Source organism: Biomphalaria glabrata, chromosome 4 (genome assembly GCF_947242115.1).
Source record: "Biomphalaria glabrata chromosome 4, xgBioGlab47.1, whole genome shotgun sequence".
Taxonomy (NCBI): Eukaryota; Metazoa; Mollusca; class Gastropoda; family Planorbidae; genus Biomphalaria; species Biomphalaria glabrata.
Genome location: NC_074714.1, coordinates 14,929,784 through 14,949,367, shown reverse-complemented (window position 1 = coordinate 14,949,367; position 19,584 = coordinate 14,929,784). Strand labels below are relative to the sequence as shown.

The window sequence follows — 19,584 nt, the reverse complement described above, 5'->3', positions numbered from 1 at the left end:
TGTAGCACTGTCTACGAGAAATACTTTTTCATCTCCAGCAGTCAATATGTCTCTAACGTTCATTCGTAAATTTACTTAGCTCCATTAATGTCCTAAAAGGGTGTCAATAAGGAAGTAGTATTGGATATAAGCAAGCCTTCGAACTATTTATGCTCCCAATAGCATGCGTCTCAAACAGCCTCTGACAACCAGTTCAGCTCCTGGACTTCACTGGTGACTCAGATATTGAGTCTGGCAGATCTGTCAACCCTAAATTTACTTCTCCTAGAGCCTCCAATTATCAAAGGCGGCCCTGGTAGAAGATGGGGAAGGCGGTATATGTACCCCCAGTAGAGTGAGTAGGGATTTATCACCAGTTAATGGGTCTGCGGCAGGGGCTTACTGTGAAACAATAATACCTATTATTATGGGTGCTTATTGTATAGTATGTTTACTCAGTATTTATTGGAATACGTTATTCACAATTCATAAATGGATCTATATACTTTTTTTTTTCATTTCGACCAAATATAATGTCTTTTTAGGAATTATTTAGGTATAAAATATTATTTTATTTTAATTGAGATTTCTGAAGATGATGATGTAATTTCATTTTTCTGTAAAAAAAACTCTAGCCTATATAAAGGAAATGTTACTATGTGTCAGTCGAATGGTATACTTGAATATTTTAAGGGAACTTTCTTCTGGGCTTGTGCCAAGAATGATTCTGATGCTTTCTAATGGGGACTATTAAGTCACTTATAGCAAAAAAATTGTATTCTTTTGTTGTCGACTATTTTCAACTAATTGTATTAAAATAAAGTTTGATATTGGAATATGAAAAGATATATGAAGAATTCATCTGGATTGGAAAATTTGAAAACAAGGGCTATAAATTCAATGGACAATGAAGTCGTTGCTATGATTGATGTAAAGAAGAAAAAAACAATGGAAGGATATATTGCACGGACTGTTTCTATAAAAGCAGAAAATTTGTCATTTTTTTGACCATATTAAGAACGATTCTTTATTGAATAAAGATTTTCTTGATATGATTGAAATGTAATTGTAACACATAGCTTAAAGTACAGTTGTTATGTTTAAAAGTTATAAATGTTTTAGCAAAGTACGTAAATGATATTACAGTCAGAAAAACTGTTAGCACCTTTGAAATTATTTTGACTATGCACCTGACATAGCATACCTGACTCACTATTTAAGAAGAGAAAAAGGGTTCATTCTTATGTGTATTGATCGTTTTTTAACTCTGAGCTTCAACTCCTACTGGAAGCAATCATTGATGTAGCAGATAAATAATCTTTAGCTCAACAACCAAAGAAGTATTGTAGATATCAGTTTCAAAATATTGGCGTATATAATAATACCACGATTGAGAAGGGTTTAAAGGCAACAAAAGTTATTCTTAAAGAAAATAAAAGTTGACAGTGCAAGATTCATATACCACTAAGACCTTAAGAAATATCCCTAAGTCATTCAACAAAGCCTTCAAACATTTCTGTTTATCTATGGCGTCATGTGAAAAAGGATTTGGAATTAAAATTAAGAACTTTTTGTGACAAAGGAACAGTGGCGTAGCAGGGTACTCGTGGGCCCAGGTTCAAGAATATGTTGATGGGCCCCTCCCCCCTCCCAATATGACAAATATTTTGTGTGACTTAGAAATCCAGTAGTTTTTATGTATCAGTACTAAAAGACATTCCAATGCAAGCTCATGAACACAGCTGATATAGTCATTGAAGATCGTGTTGAATTACTGTTTAGCAAAGTGAACATAATGCGCAAGAGGCTGCTTTTGTTGAAACAATACATGAAGGCTATTCAGCGGCCTAGCTAGAGTGGGGGATGGGATTACAAATTAGAAAATCCCCCAAATAAATGTCTGAAATTAGTTTTACACTAAATATTAAATATTAGGCCTACGCCTTTATAAAAATGTCAGGATGTCGAATGTCAAAATGCAGCGGGCCCTAAAGAGGTCAAGCCACTGTACTGTCCGCTCTTATTGAAAAATCATCATTGCTCTGGCATCGTCAGTAACTTAAAGAAAGATGGTGATATTTGATTAATTTGTTGTGTATACAATCCTGCAGACTTCTGGTTCTCGCAAACCTAACAACTTACAATTGACTGTCTGGTTGCTATTTCTTTGGGTAGTTCGTCATCGGAGTTCACAAAACATTTTCAAAAAATAATGTTAAATTAATACATTTTAAATTTATTTATGAGTGCTGTCAACCATGACAGAGAAAAATGGCACAGATTGGATTTCTTTGTGTTTTGCTAAAATGCCATTGCCCAACAGGTCTATTATCTCGTTTTGAATCTGTGGGTAGAAGTAAATGGTTGTGTTTTTGTTTTCTTAATTTATGTACTGCTAAGACATTGTCTTTGTTAATTGTGTTACCAAAACGATACTATTCGCGATGACCACAAAATGAAAGGTTGTTGCATTCTTAAATTATGAAATTACTTTCAGTAACTAATTGTCTGTTTCTTCATTGTGCTTCTTGTTTACACCATTCTAAAATCTAAACTAGCATTCACTAAGTGATGAATTACTTTCCGTCAGTAAATGTCAACTTCTTCAATGTGTGCTCCTTCTTTACACCTTCCACCGTTCTCAGTCGTTCATGGTGTCTGTATGTTTGACAAGCTAATTAGTAGGCCTATCATTTTTTTTTTAAGATTCGGTTGGAAAACAAACAACATTGGTGCTGTCTAACTATACAAACCCGAGACCATCCGCACAACTTTCCAAAGCATATACCAGACGACAAAGCAGCCATTCAAGTGAAAGACACTAATCCACGATAAATGCAATTATCGCTATATCTTTACTATTTTTGTTATAAACCTCCTCTCAAATACAGTCACGATAAGTAGCTAAAAGGTCAACATCTTTAATGGTTCCCTAAGTAATAAACAGAATATGATGTTTCTTTTTTTTGTTGAATAGATCTACCTATTTTAGGTCTAAATCTAGATTTCTGGTAATGGAAAAAAGAAAAAAAAAGCAGAATAAAGGTAATACTACCAACGGCTTAATTAATGTACAGGAACAAATAAAGAATGAATGGGAGTATGGGAACCAAACATCACCACCACTGCACCGCCACCACATTACAAAAACCTGATGAAAGCAGTTCCTTACACTGACTCCAGGTGGAAACATGGGGGTTAATGTTTTAAAGTTAATATAACGTTTGATATGACGTTTAGGATATTGTTATAAACCTGGTGGCACAGAGAGGGGTAGTGGTGTGTGTGTAGTCAGCCGACGCAAATCGCCCCAGGCCAGCGCTAGACGAGCGGTCAACCGTGACGAGTTACGACTGTCAGCCGAGTCGAGTGTCAACAGGACAGTTCGGGAAGAATCGCCGACGTGAACAGAGCTCAGGAGCGTCACGAGAGTTATAGTCATCTGACCACCTAGAAACGTCGAGGGGCGTTCTGTCCGGTTCTAGAAGGCCAGTAGGGACCCTATATAAAGAGCGGAGGTGTCGCAGTCAAGACGCTCGAGAAAAGGGGCTCAATACAGCAAGGTTCGGAAAGCGGGTTCACGACAGGAGTTCAGAACACGGTCGACTACAGCACAGTTCAACGGTGTGGTTCTGTACGGAGCATTACGACGGTTCAGTGCGGAGTACTGTCAAGTACAGTTGAGACGAACGGCGTCTTGATCTTGGTCTGTGATCGAGTCCGACACAACGAGCCCAAGTGTGTGAAGTCAGTCCCGAACTGTTGAACCTAGTGCAAGCCCGGAACGAGACGGAGAGGCCAGTGCAAGACTTGATACGGCGGAACGGTGTTATTGGAGAGATATTTGTTATCGCAGAGCTATTTGTACTGTTCTACGTGCTGCCAATTTGTACAGTGTTGGCTGTTATTTATGGACATTAAACCTTTACGTTACTCTGGAGCCCTGACTTGTCAAGTTCTTTAAGTTGGTGGTGTATGTTGCAGTTTGCAGAGAGCCTGGATAGTGAGATTCGTAACAATATTTTAAGGAAACTTTTAAATTTTAAACCATTTTTTTACAAAATTGCCTTGTATGGTAGGCCACAATTGGACATTAGTCATGGGACAAGGCGATATGAGACCCTAGGCACCATGTAGTGTGGTATTTAGAGGTGAAAAGACTTTAGGCTATTTGAAATATGGGTCCTCATATAAGTCCAGATATTTTATGTAACTACTACATATTTTATGGAGGCTTTAAGCTAGAGCTTATGTTACATAGAGGGGCCCTGGCCCTATGTTTATTTTACCATCAGGTGTGGGAATCTAAATTGTCTTTGGCCCGATTTCATTGAACCTCTTCGCGCCGTGGATGCTACGCCACTGCAAAGGAACAGACGACACTTTCACAAAGGGTAATTTTATTAAAAATGAGATCGTCAAAGACATAAACATTGATCAACTTAATGATAAGTTTTCAAGTTTTCAAGTTTGAAATCAAGAAAAACAAACAGTGTAAGTTACTTATGGTTACATTGTTGAACTATAGATCAACGATGTCTTCGATTCCAAAGATTAAGGATTAGTGCAGAGTTTCACATGACTCGCTAATTATAAACTATATGTATTACATCTCAACAAACAAACAACAACAAAAAATATTTAAAACAAAGGCGTGGTGGTGACACCCAGAGCTGACCTCACCGGGTGACACCCACCATACTGACGCCACTGCTGCTCTCTCTCTCTCTCTCTTTTATATATATATAATATATATATATATATCATGGGCGTAGCCAGGGGGGGGGGTTGGGGTTCAACACCCCCCCCCCCGAAATGAAATGCCCCCCCCCCAAAGGAGGGGGGGGGAAGTCGGAATTTAGTGACTGATTTTTTGCTTTGATTTTGTTTATTTTAGGTGAGATTTTATTACTAAACCATCACTTGCCCCAGCACAACCAAAGGGGTTTGAGTTTAAAACCCCTACAAGGGGTTTTTGAGTTTGAAATCCCCTACAAGGTGTTTTAAGTTTGAAACGGGTTTTGAGTTTGAAACATCATACCAGGGGTTTTGAGTTTAAAACCCCCTACCAGGGGTTTTTGAGTATAAACCCCCCTACCACGTTTTTGTGTGTTTAAAACCCCCTACCAGGGGGGTTCGAGTTTAAAACCCCCTACCAGGGGGGTTCGAGTTTAAAAACCCCTACCAGGGGGGTTCGAGTTTAAAACCCCTATCAGAGAGGTTCGAGATTAATAACCCCTAATAGGGGTTTTGAGTTTAAACCCCCCCCTACCAGGGTTTTGAGTTTTAAACCCCCTAGCTGGTGTTTTTGCAGTTAACTCCCCCTCTTCTATAAAACAAAACAAAAAAAATGCAAACGAAAATCCCCTAATTCCAAGAACACAGTTAAGGAAGATTTTGATTTTAAAACCCCGTCTAAAATTTACGATAAACCCCCTCTTTAATATAAAAAAAAAGCTAATTAAGCACTCAAAATGTTATGAGCGTAGCTAAATGGGTTTTGACTCAGTTTGAGTTTAAACCCCACTTCAGCGGGGTTTGAAGGTAAAAAATACCTCTTTAATAATAAATACAAAGCAAATTATACACTCAAAATGTTTTGAGTGTAGTCAAAGGGGATTTGAGTTTAAACTCCCCTCCAGTGGAGTTTGAAGCTAAAAAGTACCTCTTGAATATAAATAAAAGAAAATTACTCACTCTAAAATCTATGAGCTTAGTCAAAGGGGTTTTGAGGATAAAAAATACATCTTCAGTGTAAAAGAAAAAGCAAATTATGCACTCAAAATGCTATGAGCGTTGCCGAAAGGGGTTTTGAGTTTAAACCCCCATTCAGGTGGGTTTGGTGCACAAAATACATCTTCAATATAAACAAAAAAGCAAATTACACACTAAAATTATTTGAGCGTAGCCAAGCCAATCGGGGTTTTGAGTTTAAACCCTTCTTCACTCCCCCAAACCCCCCCCCCCGAAAAAAAATCCTGGCTACGCCCATGATATATATATATATATATATATATATATTGTATTGTATTGTATTGTATAGGTAAATCTATTTGTTATCAGCGCAAACGCATTGTTCTTGTTTCGCAGATGACCTAGATCCACATATTGCAGCTAAGTCATAAGTTGGAGTGAAACGGATATCCTTGAGTTAAACATCAAACTGTAGGCATGTTGACAATCCCTGATCTGTCTGACATCACGGATATAGCCAGGCAAAGTGCGAATGCGACATTCAGTCATTTATATGAACAGAGAAGAGAATACAACGCGAGTTTGTTGTGTGCCACATAGAGGTAAGTAAATAATGGAACATAGGGGCTATCTTTTGTACACATTTCGTGTGTAACCATGGACAATTTATTGTTATCATATTAATATTGTTTAGCATCTATATTTTATTTACTGCAACTGTTGAAATCAGCTCAGACAAATACACTGTTGAACTGTTTAATAATAAGTTTATCATGCGAAGGTCAAGTTAAAGTTCCCCTTTCAGACCTTGCGATCTGTCAGGACTTGATTATTTATTAAGTTGTCTAGGTATTAACAATATATTTGGACTGCAATGTGCGTGTGTGTTAATACAGTGCTTTAATTAATTTGTAATTTCTTATTACTTATTAAATATTTTAGGCCAAAGTTCGGCCTAACAGAAACACCATACTCTCAGTTGTACAAAAATTAATTAATTAACTATGTGTATGATGATTTAAATTTAACTATAAATTTAATTCAATAAGATTTATACAATGAAATGACATGACTAATGGTAATGATAAATACAAGTACATATAGTATAATATAGTCAATTAAATACTTAAATAGTATTTTAAAGAGATAGTATTGACCTCATCAATGTTCCATTTCAAGACAAAGATTCTGTAATCAGGTGCAGTGTTCTTCATATACAAATGTTCATGGTAACACAAGTATCTTCTAGCCAAGACGAATGTTCATCAACGATGAAGTTAACCAAAGTTCAGAGAAGCACCAAAACTCACAATGTCACAATGTAACACAATGACTGAATGTAGAAACCCGAAATCTGGAATCTGGAACCTCAGACTCGAAACCTAAAACTTGGAACCCCAAAACAGGGGTCAAAATAGTCCTTTAAGAATATATACCAAGGCGAATTCTGTTCATTAATTAACATAAGCACAAGGAGAATTCAAGAACTAGAAAGATACAGCTTTGCTGTACAGCGCAAGATGGGGTGAATGTACCAAACGACAAAGCTGTACATTGTGTAGAGATTAACAAAAAAAAGAAAGATAACTTATGCACCTCGCTGGGCTACATTAGCTTCCTTAGTATATATGTATATATAATTGTAACATGTATTAATTTCGAAAGAAAACTTTCAAAAGATGACTAATGTGTTTCAGATTTCAAGCCTATTCAAATATCTAGTACTAAATTTAGAATCTTTCACCTTTCGGCATGTTTGCGAAATACGTCATTTTGTTGTGGGTTATCTCTTCTTTAGATTGCTTTCTAAAAGGTGAGTTGAAATAATCAATTTAAACTTCTGACTTGGATTTAGACTTTTATTAGGATAAGCTTCATTAGTTTTCAATTCCATTATACTCTTTCAGAGAATACAGCACGTGATTATTATTTCTAGTTAAGTAATGTGCGCAATGGTTATGCCTGGGCTGGATGTGGCTAAATATGTAGGTGGAAGCTGGGGCTGGGTAGTTACGGGAAATATTGCGTCCCTCATTAATCTTTGAACTCAAATACGAGCCTTATTATTATTATTAATGTGTATTTTATTTAACACAGTCAAATATTAATATCTTACATCTCAAAGTCTAAATTGTTAGTGTATCCAAGAGACAGCAGGACTGAGGGCTGGGCAGGATGGGTCACCGTACTTGTCTTCTAGGCTAAAGAGACCTCGAAATTATATTATTATTATTATTAGTGCCAAAATATGCAGTGTTCTTCTAGTAATAGTATATACAAAGCTTCAACAAGAGTTTTCCTGCTTAGAATGCAGTAACTGAAATGGTTTGGCGGCTGGCCCACCTCCTTCTTCCTTGCAAGATAGCCCACCCCCAAAAAGCTGTCTTTGTAGAAATTCCATCAGTTATGTAAACAATTTGTTATTTACATTATTTAAAGTAACATGTGACCGAGCCTCGCTCGGTTGAATAATTTGGTAAGGAAGGATATATACCCTAATTCATTTTGGGAATATTTTTGTAATTACGAAAATGAAAGATCTTGTAAAGACTATCAATTTGAAAAGTTGCTATTTCGATCTGTTAGTTCTCAATGTAATTGTACAATGCGATTAGAATAGAAAGTCTCTTAAGTCCTCCCAACAGTATAGAAAACCACAGTTCAGGTAGCAACGTTTTACATTGCATCTTTTACGTAAAACTATTGGGCTATTATTGACTTGGAAGAAAGTCTTTGCAGTGTAACTTCTAAAATTGTTACGTTCTGACATTTAATATTGCAATTATATTAATTATGGCTTTAGTACGAAGCATCACATGATGCAAAGTCTCTACGTTATAGGGTAAAACGTGCACCGTGTAACAAAGTAAAATAGTGCATTTTTTCCCTAAGAGACTTAAAAACAACGCGTTAGTATTCTAAAGAAGCGTTATAGTGGGGCATATCTGTTACGCCGACCACCTTTCAGCTCTCTAAAAAAAAAAATTGCCTTTGGCATATGTTCATCCCCCATACGGGATAAGTGCCCTGCCCAGCGTGACTGTCGTACTATAAGAAGTTCATACCATTTCGCAACAATATATATATACATGTATACGTATACAAGAATTTCTCGCTTAAGAGTATAGGATTAATTAAATTTAAATTGAATTCACATATTTATGTGCATTGTTTGTGTATTTCGGTGGACAGCATAATGCAACTTTTTTTTTTTTCTGTCTTTTGATATTGTGGAATTTTTAGATACAACTATGTTTTCTTTATTTTGCATAAGAAAATTGAAACATATTTTTATTTTTTGTTTGTTTTGTATTCTTCACAGTGAATTCCCAACAGCCTTCCAGGAGTAAGTATATCCTGCGTTTTTTTTAAATTTTATTTGATCTGTAGTTCTAGTGATTGATGTCTGTGGCATTTTATGTCTCGAGAGACGATCTTTTCCCTTTGCAACTTCTTGTGTGACTAAAGAGGCCAATCCATGATACACAGCTGCGATCGCAGGTTGGGCATGTGTAATCATCAGGCGCCGTTGCATTTTCACCCTTCTTTCTGCTTCTGTTGTGTATGACATCTGCAATCCTTCCTTTATGCTCTCTCTTCATGTGGATCTATTCAGTGTCACCTCTTCCCAGATGCTAGTGTCGATTTTGAAGACCTTCATGTCGCGTTTGCATACATCCGTATAACGTACAAGTGGGCGACCAGCGGCTCTCCTGCCTTCTATTAGATCGCCATACAGGATGTGCTGTGGAAATCGACCTACTGGCATTCTACGAACGTGGCCAAGCCAGCCAAGGCGTCTTCTGATGATAACAGAGCGGATGTCCTGGCACCCTGCTCTTTGTAGCACTTCCTCATTAGTTATCTTATCTTGCCACCTTATTTTAAAGATCCGCCTTAGGCATTGGAGGTGGAAGACATTCAGTTTTTTTCCCTGCCATACGTAGATTGACCATGTGTCACTTCCGTACAGCAAGGTGCTCAACACACAGGTGATTGATGAGATTAACAAAAAACCTCTGCTTCTCTCTCTCACTCTCTTTCTCTCTGTCTCTCTCTGTCACTCCTGATGTCTCTTTCTCTGTCTTTTTCTCTCTCGTTGGCTCTCTCTACCTCTAGATCTCTCTTTATGTCTTTTTGTCTCTCTCTCTCTCTCTCTCTCTCTCTCTGTCTCACTCTGTGTCTGTCTCTCTATCTCTCGGCTATTAAACGAACGTTTGCTATTTTTCGTATAAAACCAATACACTGATGCTAACAGATTAACATCACAAACATCAAGCTAAAGCATCATTATTATATTTTATCTTAATATCATTCTAAAGGTTGTCTTGCTGGTATCCAAGCTTGCTATCAGAGTGGTATAGCTAGAATTGCGTCTAATATTAGAGATCCTGAATTTATTTGTAAGTAAGTACAACTTTGAACACACTTGTAGGATTAATATGCATAAGACCTATCCCAATCAACAAAGTGATACTTGAGACTTATTACATTACAGCTAGAAATACTAAAAAGTTATGACTTTATAATTGACTTCCTATCTGAAACAAGTAAATTTAAAGAGGGATATACAAATCTGTTATCTGTTATACTTTTACATTGTCTTTTTTAATGTTGCCAATAACTTTGTTAAAGATTTTCTTTCTTGATCCATTCAAGTAGATTCCTATTGTAATAATTCCCTCCTAAATATAGTTCTGACAATCGACATTACATTTAGTTCTCTTTTTCAAGTCTCCCATTCTATCAATGAAAACTTCATAGAACCGACAGTATTACAAATAGGCGTATACAAACGTATAATGGATAAATGCAAAGTTATCATTTAATCCATTTATTAATAAAATTAATTAAAAATCCAGTTTATTTAAAGGACATTTTTACAAATCAAACAAGAACATAAAACTAAAATTTAACTGTAGTTATTATTATTATTATAGCTTTTATATAGCTTTTCTTTTATGCTTATAGGCTATTCAGTGGCGAAGCTAGAGTGGGGGATGGGATTACAAATTTGAAAATCCCCCAAATAAATGTCTGAAATTAGTTTTACATTAAATATGAAATATTAGGCCTACGCCTTTATAAAATGTCAGGATGTCGAATGTCAAAATGCAGCGGGCCCTAAAGAGATTATATTATTATAGCTTTTATATAGCGCTACTTTCATGCCTATAGCATGCTCAGAGCGCTTTTGGTCCAATCTCATGTGTGGAGCAATGGGGGGGGGGGGGGAGGGGAGTATCTAGGAGTTGGTTTTCCGTGCTGCCTTTAGGCGCCCAGTAAACACAACTTAGCCCGAGTCGGGTGTCGAACCTCGAGCCAAGCCAAGAGAAGTTCAAGCACACTTGGCCTCTCGACCACGCTTCCCACCAATATGACTCTGTTTGGGATCCCTCAACATAAAGAAACTAGAACAAATACGAAATAGAGCCATAAGATTTATAACAAACGAATAGTCAAATTTGTAAAATGTCTAAATGAACACTTCAGGACAGAAGAATAAAAAGTAAAGTAGCCATAATACATAACACATCTCCTTACGGATAATAAAGATTATTATTATTATTATTATTATTATTATTAACACATCGAATCAAAATTTACAAATAGAAAAACAAAACCTAATGAAATACTTAGAAGACCCTCAGATAAAGGCACATTTTTGGTTCAATGCACTAGAACAAATTCATACAAGTGCTTCTTCTTTCCAAGTGCCATTAGAGAATGGAATGGGTTGCCTGCATCAGCCAGGCCAACCAGCGACTTAGTAGAGTTTCAGTTATTGATTAAAATTCATGACTAGATTGACACATGAAATGCGTAGAACTTAATTATCTTTTTTTTGGAAGTAACGTCTTTTATATATAAGATAATCATAAGATAATCTTTACAAAGCTTATATAAACTCACACTGTCTGTCTGTAAGTCTGTTTATCTGTCTGTCATTCTGTACACGTTAGTTCTCCCACACCAATTCTCGGATCAAGTTGATTTTTTGCACAACTATTCAGTGGCGTAGACAAGACGAATCAACATTTTTTTTAAAATTAAGCTATTAGTCAATTATTGGTTATTCATGATTCAGTTTGATAGCAGCAAGGGAAATAAATCTTTCAGTATTCGCTGATATGACTAAATATGTAGGGTCTCGTTCGCTTAGAATATTGAACACATTATTTCTCCCCATCCCCCCCCAACCCATTTTCGGTTCTAGTTGAAACTTTAAACAAGTCTATATTGTAGCATCTAAAACATAAACAAATTAAAAATACACGTGGTTGCCAATTAATTATTGGCAATAAATTATTTTGTTTGATATCGAATAAGAGAAATAACTTCTACATTATTGAGAGATACAGTTGTAAGAGTGTTTTTACCTTAGATAAGCCTTGTTTTTTTTTGTTTTGTTTTTAATCAGTTGTATATTAATAACATGTTGGTGTAGTTCTAATAACTGGCATGGAATACATTTCAATACTTATTAAAAGTATATGGAACGTTAATTGATTACATTTTTTTTTCATTTTTTTTTCTTCTAGACAGAAACGCTCATTTCTAGTGTGTGTATTGACACCGAACTGTCCAGCAACATTTGACAGAGGATATGCTTCAGTAATAGAAAAACTTGACAATTACTTTAGCCTAGTTAAATATCCATGTCGTAAGTATCCAGTGTAAGAACGTATATAGGTATAAACCACTTTGAAGTTTTTAGAATTTTACTAGACCTAGACATAGATCATCCAGCGCCGTTAGAAGAATAGTGCGAAAAGCTGGCTCCACACAGATGGTCCCCGATGATGTACTCAGCCTCTTTCTAACCTGATTTTAGGGCTGTCAAGACGACACTATGCCTTGCTAGGAAGGTACTGCTTTTAGGTATTCAAAGAAGATACTACACATGTTCGGACAGTACTTTTTTAAATCCTCCAAGAAGATACTTAGCCAGCCATGTTAGGACGGTATTGCTTTTATGTCTTATAAGAAGATATTAAGCCATGTTAGGACGGTACTGCTATTATGCCTTCCAAGAAGACATTAAGTCATGTTAGGACGGTACTGCTTTTGATTCTAATGCTGTTGCTATTTTTGTTTGAGCGTGATTCATTTAGTATAAAGACACGCAAACCCCATAAACACTTTCTGTCATAACTTCTTGAAGTGGGCGAGAGACCGTTCAGCAGCGTATCTCTTTCTTGCTCTCACATCACAGTCACTAGGTTTGTAGGTGACTTTAAATAGTCCTCTTAGCCATTGCTGTTTAGGTACATTTAGCACCCTAGAGATCTTAACTGATGACATTCTTGTCTTTCATGAATAGGCCGCTGATTGGACAAGAAATTTACTATGAATAATACACATTCTCTTTTAATAATTGTATTCGGTTGGGGGGAGGGGTATAATTTTTAATGAAGTTAATTATTTTATTATTACTGTGGAATGTAAGTGGGGCTAGAATAATCAAATAGCAAAAAGAGAAGGAATGAGATAGTTGTTTCACAAAGATCATACAGTGAAAACATTGTCTAGATAAATTGAGTGACTTAACTATTTTCTCTTTCAAACCTAGCCTGGACGTAAGTTTCTACATCTATTAACACTTTTAATTTATCTGCAAGATTTCAGACTAAGGACTACACCAGACTAAAACAGACTACGCCAGACTAAAACAGACTACACCAGACTAAAACAGACTACACCAGACTAAAACAGACTACACCAGACTAAAACAGACTACACCAGACTAAAACAGACTTCATCAGACTAAAACAGACTACACCAGACTAAAACAGACTACACCAGACTAAAACAGACTACACCAGACTAAAACAGACTACACCAGACTAAAACAGACTACACCAGACTAAAACAGACTACACTAGACTAAAACAGACTACAACAAATACAATAGTTATAAAAGAACGCAACCCACTATGATATTAATGATGATTAAGAAATAAGCAGATTGAAAGATATATATATATATACATATAAAAGAAAAAGAAACAGTTATTGAAAAGAGATAGAGGTTTAGAGAACTGAAATTAAAATTAGAGAACGTATGGGAATTACGCTAGAGGAGAAGCTAAAAAAATGTTAAATAAACAAAAAAAAACAGGAGGGAGGTGTTTATCATTTTATTAATGTTCTCGGTTCGACGATGACCACTTTTGTCATCCAGGGGGCTGGGGGCTTTGCATTGGATTTTAAGCTTCTCCATGTGGCTGGTGAGACCTGAGTGAGCTCGCAATGTTGAGCTGCACACTGGGCAGGTTCATCCAGCTGGAGCTAGTGTCATTGGCCTTGCTCTTTTTTTCTGACGCTTTTTGTATTTCTTGTAGTGCCACACAGATTTTCAAACAATTAGGTCGAAGTAGCACTTCGTTTAAATCCGATGAAACCTTTCGGGGGATCTAAACAACAATCTAATAGCAAATCCATATCTTACTATTGATTATGACTTAATATCTAACATTTGTTATAATGTTATCATTTTATACGATTTATATATTTATAATGATAAAGCTGTTTATAAACTTATTTTTATCTAACACAAACTATTTACTTTCACAGCCTATACAAAAGAAGACGCCTTAGAAGGTAAACAATGTTATAATAATTTTATTTATAATATCCTTTCTGACTAGATTTAATTATATAACATTTTGATTTTATTTTAAAAGGCTATATTTTATATCAATGTTAGAATAGACACAAAAAAAATGATACATTTATTTAAAAAAATCGTTGTTTTTTTCGACAGAATTGAAGCGAAACAGCGCTTTTCGACAGAATTCAAGCTATTTCTCTGTGATCTTATCGGGATTTTTAATACTAGCATTGAGAAGTTTATAAAATAAAAACGGGTTTAGACCAGTGACCATCTAATTCGAGCTACGGACCTATTAATTTCCGGCACTCGTATCGAGGACCACCGAAAATGAAATGAAATTGACCTGAAACAACTTTATTAGAGACCTGTGGATCTAGTACTTACATTCATTAATGGCATATCTGAAACTTATATTTTTTTTACCCGTCTAAAGATGGTCTTACTTTTCTACGTAGAACATTGTAGCTAGCTTAACAGCGACTCATTTTCGTGTCTCTTTTTGGTAAATAGTCTTAACGATCCTTCAATCTCTAGGCGAAGTTTTACAATCGTTTACTCACGGCTGAAACCAAGAGTACCATTTTTTGTTTGATAAATGGATATGTCGTTGTTTTATTTAAACAGCCCCACCACTATCCTTATATAACAAACGCGTTGGCTTATTATCATGTTCCACAAAAAGTAAACATCGTTCACTTTTCCTGGTAGATTCTACATTTAAAGTCCACTTGTAGTTTTTTATGCTCTCCCATTTCATAATACGTACAAATGTTAAAGGTCATAGTATCAATCCGAGAAAAAAATGAGGACCCTTAACCGTTTCTTGGAAAGGGGATTTTCTACACTTTGTGCCGACGTTTCGGCGGGCCGGATGAAACCACATCACGGGCCAGATGTGTCCCGCGGGCTGTATTTTGGGCATCACTAGCTTAGAGACATAACAGTTGAGCAAAGGGAAACTTTACTTTTTACTACTACCAACCTCTCTAAGAAAGTTAACGTCTGCTACCAACTTCTCTAAGAAATCTAACGTCTGCTATCAACCTCTCTAAGAAAGTCAAGTATGCTACCAACCTCTCTAAGAAAGTTAACGTCTGCTACCAACTTCTCTAAGAAATCTAACGTCTGCTACCAACCTCTCTAAGAAAGTTAACGTCTGCTACCAACTTCTCTAAGAAATCTAACGTCTGCTATCAACTTCTCTAAGAAAGTTAAGTCTGCTACCAACCTCTCTAAGAAAGTTAACGTCTGCTACCAACTTCTCTAAGAAATCTAACGTCTGCTATCAACCTCTCTAAGAAAGTTAAGTCTGCTACCAACCTCTCTAAGAAAGCTGACGTCTGCTACCTTCAAAAAGTCCAGTAGGGAATCGTCGCCGAAGGCGCCAATATCCCGTTGATTGTTTAAAAGGCTTTTATCCAACAACCAGGCCTGGACATTGGGCTCTTCTCCCCTGCCCATTTCCGCGGAGGCGCCGCGCTGAGGCGATGGGTAGCTGGCATCTTCGAACGTCTCTAACCTCTCTAAGAAAGCTGACGTTTGTTTACAAATAATTCTATGTCCTTAATAATTAATTTAATGAAGTATATTTGAGAAACAAGGTCATCTTTCCAAAATTTTGTCTTCAAATTCTAAGATGGCGGCAACCACATTTTTTTTTAAGATTATGAATTTATGCGTTTATGTTAATGCTTAGGGACTAATGGTCTCAATTATGAAATCAAATATTTTATTATTTTATCATTTAAACAAATGTAAAAAAAAAAGCACATATACGTATGATATGCATTCTTTTTTACCATGGCTTTATAATGAATTCAGCAAAACGTTTGCTTCACATTAACATGATTTATTACAACTTTTTCATGACAACACACCTTGATCATGACTTTATATATGAACTCTCTATGACTTTATCATATAAACATCGTGATTTCCTTTTTTTAACCTCAGCAAAAGTTTGTTCACTTTGAGATTATAATATTATTTTTCCATTTTTTTTACAAATTATTTTGTTCATTTGTTGCGAACAAGTTCTTAATGTAGTAATCAGTTTTTTAAATTATTATTTATTTTTTATTATTTTTTGCATCATTTTAGAAATATTTGTTTGCTCTGCTTTTGTTTTTATTCTTAATAAATCTCTTCCTTGGCTGAAAAATTCTTTTAGGTCCTAATTTACGCTTCTTTGTAAGTTTTACTAATCTTACACGAGTAATGAATTTAAAGAAGTAATTTGTCATTTTTTTCAAAGCTTATTAAATCAATTCACTTTGTCTGCCTGTCCGAGTCTTCAAAAAATGTGTGCGTTATTTCTCCCACACCCATTCTCGGATCAAGCTGAAATTTTGCACAATTTTTTTTTACCTGACTACACAAGAATCAATAAAAAAAAAACAACCAATTAGTTAATTAACTATTGGTAATTAATTATTTTTCTTGGTATCTCAAACAAGGGTAAAAATGTGTACTTAAATGAAGCTGTGGTATAAGTACTGTATAAGCTCAATTAGTTCACTTTATAGGTCATCGTCTAAGTCGTAGTGAACACCACATGAAAAATAGGACGAAACTATGAGAAACATAGATAACTATACTTTCTTCCATCTAGTTTTATGTTCGTAGGTTCTCTACTAACAGAGTGGTTAACGTGTTGGCTTTAGAAGCCTGAGAAGATTTGAGTCATGAGTTCGAATTTAGGTCGTTTCCTTTTTTTAATTTGCATAATTGGTTTTTTATTGTTAGTCTAGAGTGTAGATCTATTAAACATTTAATGACATGACTGATCCAAACTGATTGATACAATTATGCTTAACATAAGCTTTTTTTTTTTCTTAAATGCATTTTTCTTGTTTTTACTGTATCTAATAAACAACAAGTACTTTTAGAGTGTCACACTGTTTTGCAACTTTATTCTAATTTTTTAATTTACCATTTTATTTACTTTTATAGAGATACCAGAACTCGCGTTAATCAAAAGACAGAAATAGATAATAATTTTGTTAAAATTAAAGTTAGAAAAAAAAATTAAAAAATTACGAAATTGACCCTATAAAAATCTAAATAGCTGTTTAAGCAAAATTAATGATACTGATTCTATGATATGTTATACAGTATAATTTTATTTGATTAGTGTTTAACAGATGTCAAATTTATATAAGTAAAATAAATATAAATAAATGTGTATTTCTTATAATGCTGGTAATAGTTTGAAATCTGTTCAACTATTGTAGTCTGCATAAAGCATTTTGCACTCAAATCAACAAATATATGTTTGTAGACCAATACATTGCCTACTCCAGGGGTGGGCTAATTTAGGTTGACGTGCCACGGACACCTACAGAGTTCAAGTTCATCCACTGAGAATATTTACAAAAATGCATATATTTTAAAAAAAAGGATAATTTTAGATATCCTCTGTCCGCAGTGTATATATTTATTCTATTTTATATTCTCGCTTCTAATGATAAGGAGGCTAAAAAAACCATTCTCTTATAATTTTAAAATGTTTTAGGCAAAACAAACACTATTCCAATGGGTACTGTGTCAAAACCAGGATAAGATTCGATTTCTTTTTGTCTCAACCAGTAGTTATCTTCTCTTTGTTTTCAAGTTATGTAAAATAATTAAATATTTAAGTATTGTTGAATTTGAGATAAACGTTTTAAATGCTTCAGAAAAGGAAAAAAAAAGAAGATGAATATGGTGTTTTTAACGATATATGGATGACAAAGTTGTTGTTTTTTTTTTACTAACCTTCATGGTTAAAAGTATGCTTGCTGTGCTGTGAACAGATTGTGATTTTTAAGAGTACAATTTCAAACGACAATACCAAACGAACCATCGCGTGATTTCGTAGATAATTTGTAAAACTGAAGAAACAGAAATAAAAAGCCAAGAATTATTGAATAAATTGACGAAAGAGTGTACGGGCCTTCACAACAAAATGTTCCCCGGGGCCTCCTTGTTCTTAAATCTGAAATATTGCAATCCATAGCATGCTGCATACCCTCTCATTAAATCTCGAGTGTGGACACTTATGTGGGGAAACACTTGGAGAAGGTTACAACAATGTCCTTAAGCGCTGTGTAAACTCAGCTCCTGTCAGGCACACTAGCGGGTCATGCTACTCATCCCACATTGATCCATGATTATGTTATTTTTCAAAAACAAAAAAAGTTGACCAAGTCCATCAAAACTGCTCTCTTTACCAAGAGGCCTGTTCAAAACACTGGCCCCAAAACATCACAATAGAAAGAAAACTATATGGAGAACTCCTTGATTTGGAAATCTCTGCGCAGTTCATCTCATATATTGGTCTAGTCATCTGAACGCTCCAACATAAAAATGAAAACATCGAAGAAGAAGAAGAAAATACAAAAGAAGTGAAAAAGTATTTGCCATAAGTGCAGCAGTCGGGGAGGTTTTTTGGAGCTGGGTGGACTAAAAGATCCCGAGGTTAGAAATCCCAGTCCTCTCCACGATTCGAACCCTGGATTCACGGTTTGGAAGCAAAGTGCTTTACCACTCTGAAGGACTTAATTCCAAAGAATTCAAGAGACAACGAATAGGATCGACGATGCGAAAATAACGGGACAAAATACAGCCATTATTCATTAGGCTATAAACCGGCAGAGATTAGAGAGCAATACAATTGTTATATTACGAAAGGAAAACTGTCTGGAATCTTGGGCTTTATCTTTTCTTAAAAAGACACTAACACTAATATTGTAGATTTTTGTCTTGTATTGTACTGTAGATGTTAAAAGTAAATAAAGTTTTGTCGGCAATGTCTTGCGTTAAATTTTATACATATACATTTAATATGCCATTCATACTAAGTACTGGTAAGAAAATGGGATGACAAGGGATTTAATAAGTTATGACCAAAACCTATTTTGTCGGTTACTGCCCTTCTGCTTTTCAATGACTGTGTGCAGATCATATATTCTCGGCACATCGATAGAAGTTTATATTAGAATACATTAATTTAGTGTATTCTATCAGCCACAGTGACAACAAAAGAAGCAATATTAATGATAATAATAATTGCAATATAGCTCCTCCTTGTTGATCGAAGATGAGCACATTTATCATTTTCTATGGACTCGAAGCTGACTGTAAAAGTCCAATCTTCGCATTAAAAACCGGCCGAATACGTGGCATAGGTAGGTTAGGTCAGTTGCAGATAGGCCTGCTTCTTCTCTCTGCTTTTTGTTGGTTCGGCGCTCTTTCACCCTGGCCACTCTTTTTGCTTCAAATCTCGAGACTCACAACTTCACGCCATGAGGAAC

The 19,584-nt window shown here is 35.5% G+C and overlaps 1 protein-coding gene across 1 annotated transcript; it reads left to right on the top strand.

Moving 5' to 3' along the window:
• The first annotated feature begins 6,136 nt into the window (after positions 1–6,136).
• On the top strand, positions 6,137–17,185 carry LOC106061284 (uncharacterized). The gene is made up of 7 exons (XM_056027776.1): positions 6,137–6,275; positions 7,371–7,486; positions 8,996–9,019; positions 9,996–10,080; positions 12,216–12,337; positions 14,251–14,277; positions 14,441–17,185. Exons 2-7 carry the CDS (start codon positions 7,426–7,428, stop codon positions 14,530–14,532), a joined length of 411 nt encoding a protein of 136 aa, XP_055883751.1. The 5' UTR covers positions 6,137–6,275; positions 7,371–7,425; the 3' UTR covers positions 14,533–17,185.
• The last annotated feature ends 2,399 nt before the right edge of the window (positions 17,186–19,584 follow it).